Below are 14052 nucleotides of genomic sequence, written 5' to 3'. Positions count from 1 at the left end.
TCGCCAGGGCAGCGATCATGTAACTTTTTCCTTAGGGCGGAAACGTGAAAAGTGAAAAGTTTCATGTAACTATCTCTTTCTATTGTATTGAATATAAAAAGACAGTAACTTGAAACTTTTCACCTTTCGCGTTTTCGCCCTAGGAGAAAAATTACATGATCGATACTCAGGACTCGTATGCTTCCTCGTACGCCCGGGAAACATATTCCCCGCTCCGTACTCGAACGAAAGCGGGAAGTCTTTCGGGAGCTCTTCGGAAGCGACAGTGACGACTAGGAAGAGTCCTAACCTCCTTTAGGCACCTTCGGGTGCCGCCTAATCCTTCCACAACCAGGGCAGACAACCCTCGAGGCATAGAGGCCTGCGGCAGACGACAACTAAACTGAATACTTTTCCGGGACTACCTCGAGATCACATTAAATACACACTGACACCTTAACAGTTGTATACTAAAGAGACTAAATATACCAGACACGTATTTATATTTTAAAAGGGCCTTCTGATTAATCAACCAGTCCTAACCACAATCCCCCGCATATTCAATAAATAAAAACTACAAAAAAAAATTGTAAACACAGAAAAAAAATATAAAAGAACAAAAACAAGTGAATCTTATTCACGTTTATCTCCTCGTGGTAAGATTCGGACAATGGCTATAATAAGCTGACAAATTTTGTGACCGTAATGACAAGAAAAATGTTACGGTCAAGGGTGGATACCAAATACACAGCCATGTTACAGCACCTGACAGATACTTTGGGATAAACTATAGTATGTATGTATTACAGCTAATATTTGATCGTCATCGAAAAGAAGATTTTTTGGGATAACTGCTCACTAGGTAAGGTTTATACTTATTGACCTGTATTCAGAACGCTTTAACAATAATCTATATACAATATCTATATATATAAATACGTGAGATGTGTATGTACGCTTATTAGAGCACGTATTCATAACGCTATAACAAAGCAATTTTATCTAAACATGCAATAATAGCCAATAACAGAAACCTAAATTAATGAAACATGCTGCTATTGGCTTGGTTTGTATTGCGTAATGTGAATTTATCTAAAGTCGAAAATGTACGATATTTAAATGTTTTCGTAGATATTTCATCACAATGTGAACAGTAAAAACACTTTAAATGCAATTTGAAAAGCATTTTACCCAGCTTTGCTCAACATGCGAGACCCCAGCGAAATTTTATTTAATTTTATTTTCTACATTTAGGCGTAGTTTTAGATTGTTCGAGGCCGAAATATACATACATTTTTCTAGACTTCCAGATACAATGTTTCAAGCACAAAAGCTGTTTTAAGTGGCTAGTGTATTGTCCACTCCGTGTGTATGTTGTGTAATTTTTTTGATGTGTATATGTTGAGGGTTAATTAGAGTCCGCAAACCTTTATTCTTATACCCATAATTTATCCAGAAAAAAATATCACTTATTTACACAATGAACAGTTTAAAAATAAAAATTCTTTCGATTCTTGCAAATTTAAATTCTTAGACGTAATTTTTAGACACTTAGTTTTTCTAAGAAATCAGTAAATTATTATATATATATTTGTTATTATTTAACCTTTCCACAATCTTCCTATATTCTTCGCTCAATGTGAATAATATTTCCAAGGTCTGCTGTTTACTCTGCTTCGCTGCAGTTGCAATTCTATCGTATTCAATTTGCTGAATCGTCTCTTCTAAACTTGGATAATCAATTTCTTCGATATCTTCAATACTAGTGTACGGCTATATTATCATTTCAAGAATTCATTAGATTATATAAGATAGATTATATACATTTGCAGGTCAGTAAAGGACGGGCCACATCTTATCATATTCTTAAATTATGACTAGTGAAAAGTTAGTGAAATTAATAAGAAGCTACAAGGTATATCACTGCAAATCAGTGATACACGTAATACATTAATTGCAATTTAGAGAGTATGACATCATTTTAATTTGAAATTATTTAAAAAGAAAATTATTAAAAATTAGCAGCAAATAATATCCAGGGATTTTTTAATCACAGGGATTTGAATCATTAATATACAGTCGGATTTTTTAAAATGACGTATCCAATATAGTTGACAAAAGTAGCGTACTTTTACGTTTTTCAATTAATTATTTTAAATCCTCGTTTATCTAAAAATTCTTAGAGTCGCTTGTTATTGTTATCAAATTTTCAAAATTAAAAATGATAGATTTAATGTGGCAGAGGAAAATGCCAAACATTGATATTTTTCAATTACTTTTAAAATCTTGATTTTTATGAGTTTTTGGAGTTGTTGAGATTTAACGGCGGCTAATTCAATATGGCAGATAAAAAAAGCAAATTAACAAACTACAATTTTTTATGTGATTTTTTGTTTTTCTTGTTATTTTTTACATTTAAAATTTTAAAATAATAATTGCAAATTCGAATCTTACATAAAAACACAACTATGGATAAAGTTTCAAAATTAATAAAATATGTCAAAATTGATTACTTTGTCCGCTATATTGGATTCGTTATTTTGAATTTTAAAATTCTGATAATAAATTTGTATTGTTTATATTAAAAACCTCAAAAACCCTTGCAATCAAAATTTAAGATTTTTTTTTAATCTTCCGTCTTTTACTGGTTAAATACTATTTTGGAAAAAAAATTATTAAAATTTGAATAAAATTTTAAAAAACTTGGTATTTTATTAAAGAACAATGTTTAAAAGTGGCCAAAATTGCCCATAAAGCATTTACATGAAATTGGTCTATCTTTATGTTTTTGGAACTGCTAAACTCGAGTATGTCATTTAAAATTGTTCAAAATCCAGAGAACTTTGTGAAAATGTAGGTTTTCTGCATAAAACGTCTTGTTTCGAGAAAAATGTTACCGTACAAGGTTTTGGAGATTTTTTGCTTCTGAAAGAGCGATAAGTCATTTCGATACGTTTTCTTCGTAGGTTACGAGTTTGAAAAGTGTTCTATTACATCACGTTTTTCAGAAAAACAGGATTAAATAGTAAAACAACTGTTTTTGGCCTTTTTTGAAGTAATGTAGCCAATAAACCTAATATTTTAAAGACTTCTATAAGGACTCAAAGTAAAGCTTAAACTTTGAACTATAATTGTTAAATTGTACGAATTTACCTGTGAAGTTCGATTCTAATTATCTTTTATTTCGTCTGGATGGATAACTATAGTTATGCCTCCGCACTGTTATGACACATTCACAACAATAAAAAAGGTGTCAGTAGCACATGACATAAGTCAATCAGTTGCATCGGTCAATATCAAGCGCATTGCGCGAGATTCCACGCAATCCGCTTGACAATTAGCGCAATGCTTCTTACTTGCTGTCTAAGGAAGATTTTGGACCACTGATCGATTTACGTCCTAGCACAATCCTCTCCTTCCCTCGACCAGACAACCAAATTAACCAGTAAGCCGCCGAAAGAAAGTGAGTCAATCCGGGCCAATCCGCGTTTAACACACGACACTCTGCTTTGCCGGGTCGTGGTCTAACTACATTATTGTAATCGGAGAATATAATAAAGTGTTCATTACAAAGACACAGTCACTCCATCCCTTCTCGCGAGATTTCTGGCAGCGATCCCTTCAGTACTCCAAACCAGGGGTGCAACAGTGGTGGCAGCGGTGGAATTCACTGCCAAAAAGAAGATTCAAGAGAAGCCAAGTGTCACCGAGTAATTAGCTGTACAGGCCAGGAAGCCAGCCACGCCGGAGCGTACACAACGCGTCAAAGATAACAACAAAACCTGAGACGACGCCGAGACCTACCACGACAAGACTCAGCTGATCACCACATCATGCAGCTTATCGCCGTATTAATGTAAGTCCGTCACACATAAAATTGTAATGCTAATTAAACGTAGGACAAAACAAATTGTAAAGCGATTGAACCGAAATACCGATTGACCCTCGGTAATTGCAATTACCATAAAAGGAATAGCTAGAATAGCTACCAAAATTAAAAAGGCACATAAATGTGAACGTGGCAACGCAACGCGATATATGATATCGCGAAATAAACAGTAACGCGAACTCAGCACGCACGCTTATAATTGAACGTAAATGTCTACCGAGCAAACTAACATTGATACAGCGCTTAACGTAGTACAAGACGGGTTAAGGGAGGGTGCTAAACTGCTTATCAAACTTGATCGAGGCCGATAATGTAGAGACTTTCGTGCACTTCATTAACAAAATTTTGTATGTATTTTTTTTATAGATTTGGAAATCCTTTTCCAGAATCAAAGTTTATGTATTAATATCAGCTTATGAATTGAATTTTATACAACAATTAAAAAACATTTTTCAAATTCTTTTTAAACACGAAATTTTCGTACTCATTAAACTTTTTTATTAGAACGTCTACGCTCAATCTGAAAGCGTAATATTATTCCTAAATGTTTGCTCCACTTGGGCCCAGGCTTGATTTATGCATACAATCTAAAATTTTTACATCAGACATTTTGTTACGAGTCGACGCTAGAAGCCAACAATTTTAAAATTTTTTGTCGTTTTTCCTACAAAATCGCTACGGCCCGGCTTTGTTATTATCTATAATTCTGGAGAAGGATTTTTAATTTTGTAAATGCAATTAAAAGATTAATGAGAAATAAAATTATCGATAAAACAGGACAACTTTAGCATTCCCTTAACGGAAATATTTGATAACGCGATTCGAATTCTGGATCGAGCGGACTCTCCAAATATAACGACCTAACGCGCCTTCCTGTTACAGAGACCAGACTTTAGCTTAATAAATAACGGCACGGCCGATAATATGGACACACGTTCACCAACGCGAACGGATGTAGCTGGACCGTCGACACGCTCTCCTCCACATGCGTCATCCCGTGTAATTCGGGAAGAATCCGAAGAAGAAACACAAGAGCTCTGTAATTATAGTGAACAAAGCAAAAATTCATCAGCAGTGCCACAAACTAATAGGCCGGTACACCTCATGGAGAACATGATGCTCCATGACTTATTGTTTGAGATTCACAAACTCCGATACCAACTCGGCAATTGGCACGAAGTAAATCCTCCGCCGAGGGATCAGAAATAGGAAGGGGAGAATAGGAGAAGGGGAAAAAACAGATCGGTTATGTCTTTTCTTTGCTAGAAATAATTCAAAGAAATTAAGTCGACAAAAGGACATACCTGGTACAACGCCGCGGTCACCTTGTGTAACCGTCCGTTTTTCTGTGAATTGCTCAACGGCAAGTATAGGGCCCGAGAGCAGGGACGTCGGCCTCTCTATCCTCATCGAATCTACGACTACCTCGGCTTAATGTGACGCGTTTAACGCTGTTGCTGCCTCTCGAGACTGTCTCTGAGTGAGGAAGTTATGTATCTCAACGCACGTTCTCACAAGAAATCCCTCGATGACCGGCGATCGGATAAGAGGAGAGTTTCGAGAATCGTGGCCTCGCCATTCTATACCGATGCCGGGGAGCTCACCCGCGATCTCTCACCAAATTTTGGGGAATCTCGCGAATAGTCTCGATGTGAGCGTCTTTTGTCTCTCGAGCATCTCGAGGAAGAGCTCTTCTTCTTTGGACAATTTTAAGTATTATATTCGAGATTAACAGGTCCAAAAACATAAAGGTGTTTAATTTCATGCAAATGCTTTATAAATAAATTTTGGCTACTTTTGGACATCGTTTTTTGGTGAAATTTCAATGAATATATATATATATATATATATATATATATATATATCTACAAAGCTTTAAATTTATATAAAAAGATTATTTTTTATGTTTAATAAAAACAGATAACATTTTAACGAAAATTTAGGGAAAATGTTATAAAATTTTAACAAAACATTATTAATGCTATTTATAGAAAAAGAAATTTTATTTTAATTTTAATGAATATTTAAGGGAAAAATACCTTTAGGCTGGTGAAATTGACTTATAGTCAATTTTTATGAACTTTGTTTTAAAAGAAAACAATATGTCTCACATTTTTGAAACTTTAGATATTATTTATTGTTACTTTTAACTATCACGATGTTTTTTTAATTCTAATTTTTTAACCCTCGCTTGTCACACTTATCTCCAGTCGCATCGTTGTCACACTGGGTACAGCGTATCCATATCGATTTTCAAACGGTTACGATTTTAAAAACTATTAGAGATATGATAAATAAAAAATTTGGGATTAACTTCAAACTTTTTAGAATATTATTTGATTATGATATTAAAACTTGAAAAGCTTTATGTTAAAAAAAATCTTGAAATTGTAATTTCCGAATAAAATCAGTTTTTACAAAAAAATCATATCTTTTTTAGTTTTAAATATTTTAAAATAAAAATTTAGGTGGTTACTGTTAATATATATAGTACTTTAAGAAAAAAAGTATCTTTTTAATCGGTGCTGAAAAAAAAATTATTTTGAAGGTAGAAGGGAGGCACTTTTTGAATAGAAAAATGATATGCTTATGTAGAAAAAATCAATTAATTCAATAAAAACGTACAAAAATGGTTATATTAGTGCTTCTTATATTACAGTATATGAAAATAGGTAAGATAATCAGAGTTTCCACAGTCTGTGCATAAATACACTCTATGTTCGTTACACATTGGCCGTAAGTACGACAGACCCTGGAGCCATGTCTTTTGGTCTTTTGAGGCTTTGCAAATATCGCATTGTCAATTTCCAGCAATACGTTTCGAATAGGACTGCTTCATAGATTATATGCCATACCGCTAAACATTTATAACACATAACCTTAGAAAATGATTACTAAAAAAAAAATTTTTTTCAGTATCGCACACTATACTTACTCTTTTTATGTAAAAACCACGTGAAAACAGAAGTGTTTCTCAAATAATAAAAAACAACACTGTTTTCACATTTCACGGGTAGAGCGTACTCTATATTTAATTCTACCCAGATAGCACAGGACGTCCTTAGGATCATCCTGAATAGGTGCGTTCGAAAATAGCTTTGGCTGGTGTTGGGAGAAAAAGTTAAGTTGGTAGTATTGAGAATTTCTAACGCTGCGTTCGTTTTCTCCATCGATATATAGTACTGAATGGAGCATATGACGAAAATCGTCTTGACGGACGTAGAAAGAGACAAGACGATGTGTGAGTAGGAGCGGCCCATGGAGCTATGGAGCCCTGAGGTCCGAATAGATATATTAGATACAAATGCATAAATATATTTTTTCTATCGATAATATTACATTATAATAAAACATAAAACATTACATAACCTTATTTAACATGCCGCAAATATATAACTATAATATTAATTTACTTACGCATGAGTTGATACATCTTTGTTTAACTCACTCGTTTTGCACAATAAACAGGCAGAAACCACATTTATTAATTATTTATAACGAATATATCGATAGTTCATGCACACGTCAAAACACGTTGCCCGTTGCACATGTATAGCAATACGGTTAAAAGCGTTGTAGGATACGGTACTGTTCTTTTTCTCCTAACACAAAATTCAACCAATGAAGAGAGAGTAGAAAGAGAGATCCGAGCTTACACATCTACTTCTCTCTTTCTAGATCTCTCCAGATGGAACATCAAAGAAATTTTGCCGCATGTTCTATCCAGTACTATATATCGATGATTTTCTCCCAGCTGGGAGTAGTTTGAGATCAATCAAATGGGTGCATTTAGTGCAAATAGCAATGAAATATCTTGTCAGACGCGATAACGTATGCATATGTTTTATATAACCAAAATTCATCAGTAAATTCAAGATAATGTTTTTTCTTTGTTTAATAATACTTAAATATAAAATAAAGTTTAACATTATTAATAAATAAAAAGCAAAGAATGAAAGAAACATTAAATTTTATTAATATTTTTTATTATAATGTATGGTTGTGACTGTCTATGCCCAGGTAGCAAAAATAGAAGGTACAACCGTATACAAATAATAGTTTGATAATTCTTCATTTATTATAACTTAATTGCTACAATGTGTTCCAAATAATTTTTTATTTTTGGTACGTTTCTTCTTTCATCTGTGTTGTTATCTGAACAAGATATTTTGTAATTCTTCATCGTCGTCATCACTGTTACTAGATGATAAACTATACTAGAAGAATCAAATATGTTTTCGAGAAAATATTCTTCAATAATAACTTAATAATAATAATGTTGATTAAATTTGTATATTCTTTTTATTGACTTTCGTTTCTTGTTCAACAATACGAAAAGAAAGAGCCTGTAAATACATTATATTAAATAATTATTTATATATTTAGTAATTTTTTATATTGATTAGTTAATTTACGAAAAGTAATAATTTATAAATTTGCATTAAGAAAATATTTTATTTTAAGTAATTTGTTAAATTTTATGTATGCGTCACGACCACACATAACAATAAAAGATATTAAGAGAATTTTAATGTTCCTCTTATTTCTTGCTTTTTATTTATTAATAATGTTATTTTACATTTACTTTATTTTACATTTAAATGTTATTAAACAAAGGAAAAGGATTACCTTGAATTTACTAAATTTCAACAATCGTAGGTAATTAATATAAGTTATATAAAACACGTGCGTTATTGCCTATCAAGATATTTCGTTGCTATTTGCACTAAATGCACCTATTCGATCGATCTCCAACTACTTCCAGCTGGGAGAAAACGAACACAGCGTTGGGAATTCTCAATACTACCAACTTAACCTTTTTTCTCAACATCAGCTAAAGCTATTTTCAAACGCAGGCAATATGTCTCAGGATGTCTTGGGATCTTGTCAGGATATAATAGTTGTATTATTGTAAATATTTTATATAAATATTTTATGTATAAATTTGACTTTTAAAATAAGTTTAGAATGTTAGATTCTGTAATAGTATTAATATGAATAAAAATTTTACTCATGTCTTGAGGATATCTTTGGGATGTCCTGAGGATATATGTATTCTAGCTGAAAACGTTATTCTTAAAATATTGTATAAAGAATTTTATTAAATACGAAATGTCTGAAGATAAACTTAAATATGACGACTGTATAAATACCAGACATTTTAGATAGCTCAGAATATTCTGAGAATATGATATCCTGAAAGTCCTCAGGACATCCTAAGACAGTCCTCGGGACATCCTAAGACAGTCCTCAGGACATCCTAAGACAGTCCTCAGGACATTCTAAAACAGTCTTCAAGACATCCTAAGACAGTCCTTAGGACGTTCTAAGATAGTCCTCAGGACATCCTAAGATAGTCCTCAGGATGTCTTAAGACAGTCCTCAAGACGTCCTAAGATAGTCTTCAAGACATCGTGCAAAAAATCCTCAGGACATCTTACGAAAGTCCTTAAGACATCCTGAAGCAGTATTCAGGGACATTCTGGACGTATATTAATTTTTGCAAAAGACGGTAAATTAATATAGCAAATGAGAAATCTTTGAATATCGTAAGTATTTCTAGAATGTATTGCAAAATCAAATGTGCAAAAATGTCGACTTCAAAGTCAGATTGAATGTCTACATTTATTGAAACAATGTGGCATATTAACAATACTAAAAAATTATAAAAAACGACATTAAACAATTTTTTTATTTTATTTTATGCGATCGGAGCAAAAACAGTTTTTTTAATAAGTTATTTCACATGCTATTTCGCGCGCATATGTAAAAATGATTAAAAAAAAAACTGTAAAACTGTATATTTATTTATACAAATATAAGTTAATGTTTTATGATCTGTAACAAATATGTATGCATAAACAAGAAGTACTCATGGATCATCACGAAGCGTTAGGATGCGTATAGTTTTCGAAGTCAAGCAACGTCGGCGATGGTTGATACTTGGATGGGTTTCTCGGGTACTGAGTGTTGTAAGCCGATTTACAACCATATATTATTGTAATTGCGAAAAGCACCTTTTGCGAAATGCATCATCTTTCGAAAGACATAAGAATTCGCCGCGCTCACTGAAGTACTAAGCAACTTCCGTGAGCTTACAACATCACGCTCAGAGACAGTTCCGTATCGCCTTAGAAATAAGGCCCTACGTTGCACAATTGAACTGCAAGCAAGGCTACCGCGTTCCAATGTCGAAACGCTTAGTCTCGCGGAAACGGGAGCGTCCCAGATGCGCACAGTAATAAACGGACACAGCAAGCTGAGTGAAACGGACACAGTAACAAACGGACACAGACCAAACGGACACAGTACCCAGACAGCACATGTAGATTATGAGAACGATAATAGGATATTGCGAAAGTATATTGCAATATTCGTATAATATTAGAGATACGTCTGTGATATGGCGAGTATATACTCATAACGTACTATGTCCGCGTTGCCTTATCCCATAGAATTTCGCTGGTAGTTTATGAGAATATACCGAATATATCTTAAGAATGTTATACGTATGTCTAAAGTATATCTTCAGTATATTCACAATATGTCTACAGTATGTTCACATTATATGGGCTCATGCATAATGAGAGGAATAAGGAACAAGGAATTAAACATACAGAATTAGCAAGAAGAAATAAGAAGAGGAATTAATCATTTCGCACATCAGGAAGCTATCGCAAAAAATGAAGCGTAATATCTGTTGAATACGCTGGGGTGCTTTGGGAAATTATGCTCAGATAATTGTAGGTTATAACCTAAATAATATATGTATATATACAATATATATATATATATTATTATAGTTTACGTTACTATATTATATCTTATGTACATACCAGAGTTATCTGGGCGTAATTCCTGAGAAAACCACGTTGTCCGTGAGTTCGTGTTCGCACGTTCACATCCTACACTTCACCACGTGTCTGCATCACACGGCAGACGAAAATGCGTAACGTTACAGATCATAGATAGCGTTGACATGATTCACTTTCGATATTACGCGGATATTTTGGAAATATGTGATAGATATACATGAGATATATCATAGGATATTTTACGGATGTTTTGAGTATATTAGATATAATCTCAGTATATTCAGTAGGAGTTGCGAAGTTCAGTCGCTATATTCTAAGTTTATCTTGAGGATATATCAAAATGACATTCTACTGAGACGTTATATGAATGTTTTACGTATATTCGGTATGATCACAGTACATTACGTATGAGAGTATAATATTCGTACGATATCTGGTGCTGTCTGGGTAATAAACGGACACAGTAACAAACGGACACAGTAACAAACGGACACAGACCAAATGCGCACAGAGCGAAACGGACACAGTGCGAAACGGACACAGTGCGAAACGGACACAGTAACAAACGGACACAGACCAAATGCGCACGGACCAAATGCACACGGACCAAATGCGCACACTGCACATGCGCACACTGCACGTGCGCACGGACCAAATGCAATCCATGTACATTGCAAGCAGAGTAAAGTCCACATAGGTTAGCGACTTGGACGGGGTGGGTGCGGGAGGGGGGCCGAAGGCCCCCCTTGCACCCCCCGTGTGTGTGTGTGTGTGCGTGCAAAGCATTCACTGCATCACATGGGTTTGCGACTTTCCGTGTATGCATTTGGTCTGTGCGCATGTGCAGTGTGCGCATTTGGTCTGTGTCCGTTTCGCACTGTGTCCGTTTCGCTCTGTGCGCATTTGGTCTGTGTCCGTTTCGCACTGTGTCCGTTTCGCTCTGTGCGCATTTGGTCTGTGTCCGTTTGTTACTGTGTCCGTTTGTTACTGTGTCCGTTTCGCACTGTGTCCGTTTGTTACTGTGTCCGTTTCGCACTGTGTCCGTTTATTACTGTGTCCGTTTGTTACTGTGTCCGTTTCACTCAGCTTGCTGTGTCCGTTTATTACTGTGCGCATCTGGGACTCACTCGCGGAAACCACCGACGCCCGGTCACTGGCCCCAAAATTGCACCACGAAACCATTGTGTATAAGCGCGACCATGCCGTGACCGAGCGGAGAGTAATTCAACAACGTCCGAGCTACGTCGGTTTACTATAAGTCTTATCGTGAGTAACACTTGATACCGCTACACGCAACACAACTGACTCTAAGCATTGAATGAAGGAATAAAGAAGACGAATTAAACAAGTAAGAAGTGTTCTTCATTTAAACGACGAGCCGAACCTTCACCCTTTGGGTCCTAACACCTAAGGCAGGACGAATCCCAAAACTATTTTCGGGAAGAACTCCCGTTCCGAGCAAACGCTCACAACAAGAAATTAAACATGTTTTAACAGGTACGACTGTCACTTGGCTGAAACATGTATAGTCTTCTTTTTCTTACAAAATTATCGTAGAAATAATTTGAACTTTTAATTTTTTGTTAGTCTTTTTTCAATTCTCAAAAACTCTTAAAAATACTTAGAAATATTAAAAAATTTTCTAAATAATCAGAATTTTTTATTTTTTAAATTTTTCTAAGAAACGTTTAAATTCTTATAAAAAAATCGACACATTTATCAAAAATCCTAAAAAAATCTAAAAAATCTGACAAAAAGTGGTCATTGTTTGCTATTCCTGAGTATGTCCTGAGGAAATCCTATGGTATCCTCAGGACGTCCGGTGGATTGTTCTCAGGATGTCCTGAGGACTAAAAGTGGTGCTCGTATGCTATTTCTCAGGATGTCCTGAGGACGTCCCGGGATAAAATCAGGACGTCCTCAGGATATCCATGAAATCCGTCCTAGATGTCCTGAGGATGTCCGTGTGCTATCTGGGTAATGACTGCCAAAAACAAACTGACGCGTTTCTCGGCTTCACATTAGCTTGGCGTCATAAAGGAGATTTCAATCTTCCAACAAATAGCACTACTAGTACCATAAGCAGGCTATAAGTAAGGCTTATTTGATTTCAAAGTTGACGCATAAGTATACTGTATTCAGTGTGACAATCGAGGGTTAAAAATGGTAGAGATATGGCATTGTTTGTTCGAGAAGGTTGTGACGTGAGAATTGTTAAACGGCGTAACTTCTAGCCTCTGCTGTATTGATTTGAAAAAAGACGTAAAATTTTTTTAATTATTAACATTTATACGGTCTGCGTAAACCTAAAAAACGTGAAAAAAATGAAAATTGAAGAAATCGCACGCCTTTTAGAAAAAAATTTTATTTAAAAAATTTTGTGTAAAATTCAAATTTTTTAAGAAGCATGCGATTTCTTCAATTTTTTTTTCACATTTTTGAGGTTTATGCACATTGTATGTTAATAATAAAACGTTATTACGTCTTTTGTTTCAGACCAATACAGTAGAGGCTAGAAGTTATGCAACTCGTGTCATAACTTTCCCGACAAACGGTGCCATATCTCCGTCATTCTTAAATATTTCTCTCGTCTAAAAGTATTTTCCCCCTTAATAAAATTATAACAAAGAGTCATAAATATTTTATTGATAAATTAACGATATTTTATTGAAATTAATATATTTTAAATGAAATTTTAATGATATCATTAATTAAAATATTCTAGAATACTTCAAATTTAACAAAATATTGAAATTTCATTAGAACGTTATTGAAATTGTTCCATCATGGTATATTAACTTCAATTTAATATTGTTTGAATATGTAATTAATAAAAATACAAATATACCAAGGACAAGATCCTTTTGATTTTCTCAAATTCAATTCTTTCCAGCGGTGTATCATCTTTTATTTCATAAGAAAATAAATTTCCGTCATGTCCACACGTAAATAGCATCTTTTGATTATGACTGAGAATTATCTTTGGGATGTAGCCATTATAATTATCGTGCATCGGAAGTATCCAATAATCTGAAAGATCTGTATAATTTTGGGGTTTCCATTTGCAAACCCGTATTTGTCCGTGTTCCATTCCCAAAAATAAGTATTTTCTTTTTTTGCTATCAATAACACGAGATAAACAGATAACAATATGTCATACGAATATAAAATTATTTTTTTGCTACCTGTGCACCGAAAGTGGTCCTTTTCTCATTTATCAATTTACACTCAAGGACCACATTTCGTCGTACAGGTAACAAAAAATATTGTGTACAACATGTGCGGATCGGCTATTGCCCACTTGTGCGAATGAACGCACTTACCTTTGGTTCGTTCACTTCCCGCACTTACGGGCAATAGCTGTTTTAT

The 14052-nt window shown here is 34.3% G+C and overlaps 2 protein-coding genes across 2 annotated transcripts in view; both read right to left on the bottom strand.

The window, feature by feature from the left end:
- LOC105836037 (cilia- and flagella-associated protein 44) overlaps positions 1–14052 on the bottom strand; it is a 247572-nt gene that overhangs the window by 79716 nt on the left and 153804 nt on the right. The window contains exons 11-12 of the mRNA XM_036295384.1: positions 13532–13802; positions 1586–1752 (exon numbers count right to left, since the gene is read on the bottom strand). Coding sequence (XP_036151277.1) covers positions 1586–1752; positions 13532–13802 — 438 coding nt within the window. The remainder of the gene's footprint in view (positions 1–1585; positions 1753–13531; positions 13803–14052) is intronic.
- Positions 6478–7394, bottom strand: LOC118648879. The gene is made up of 2 exons (XM_036295381.1): positions 6804–7394; positions 6478–6725 (listed from the first exon to the last, which is right to left on the bottom strand). Exons 1-2 carry the CDS (start codon positions 7126–7128, stop codon positions 6592–6594), a joined length of 459 nt encoding a protein of 152 aa, XP_036151274.1. The 5' UTR covers positions 7129–7394; the 3' UTR covers positions 6478–6591.

Source organism: Monomorium pharaonis, chromosome 1 (genome assembly GCF_013373865.1).
Source record: "Monomorium pharaonis isolate MP-MQ-018 chromosome 1, ASM1337386v2, whole genome shotgun sequence".
In the NCBI taxonomy this organism is placed as follows: domain Eukaryota; kingdom Metazoa; phylum Arthropoda; class Insecta; order Hymenoptera; family Formicidae; genus Monomorium; species Monomorium pharaonis.
This window is presented reverse-complemented; position numbering and strand designations above follow the sequence as displayed.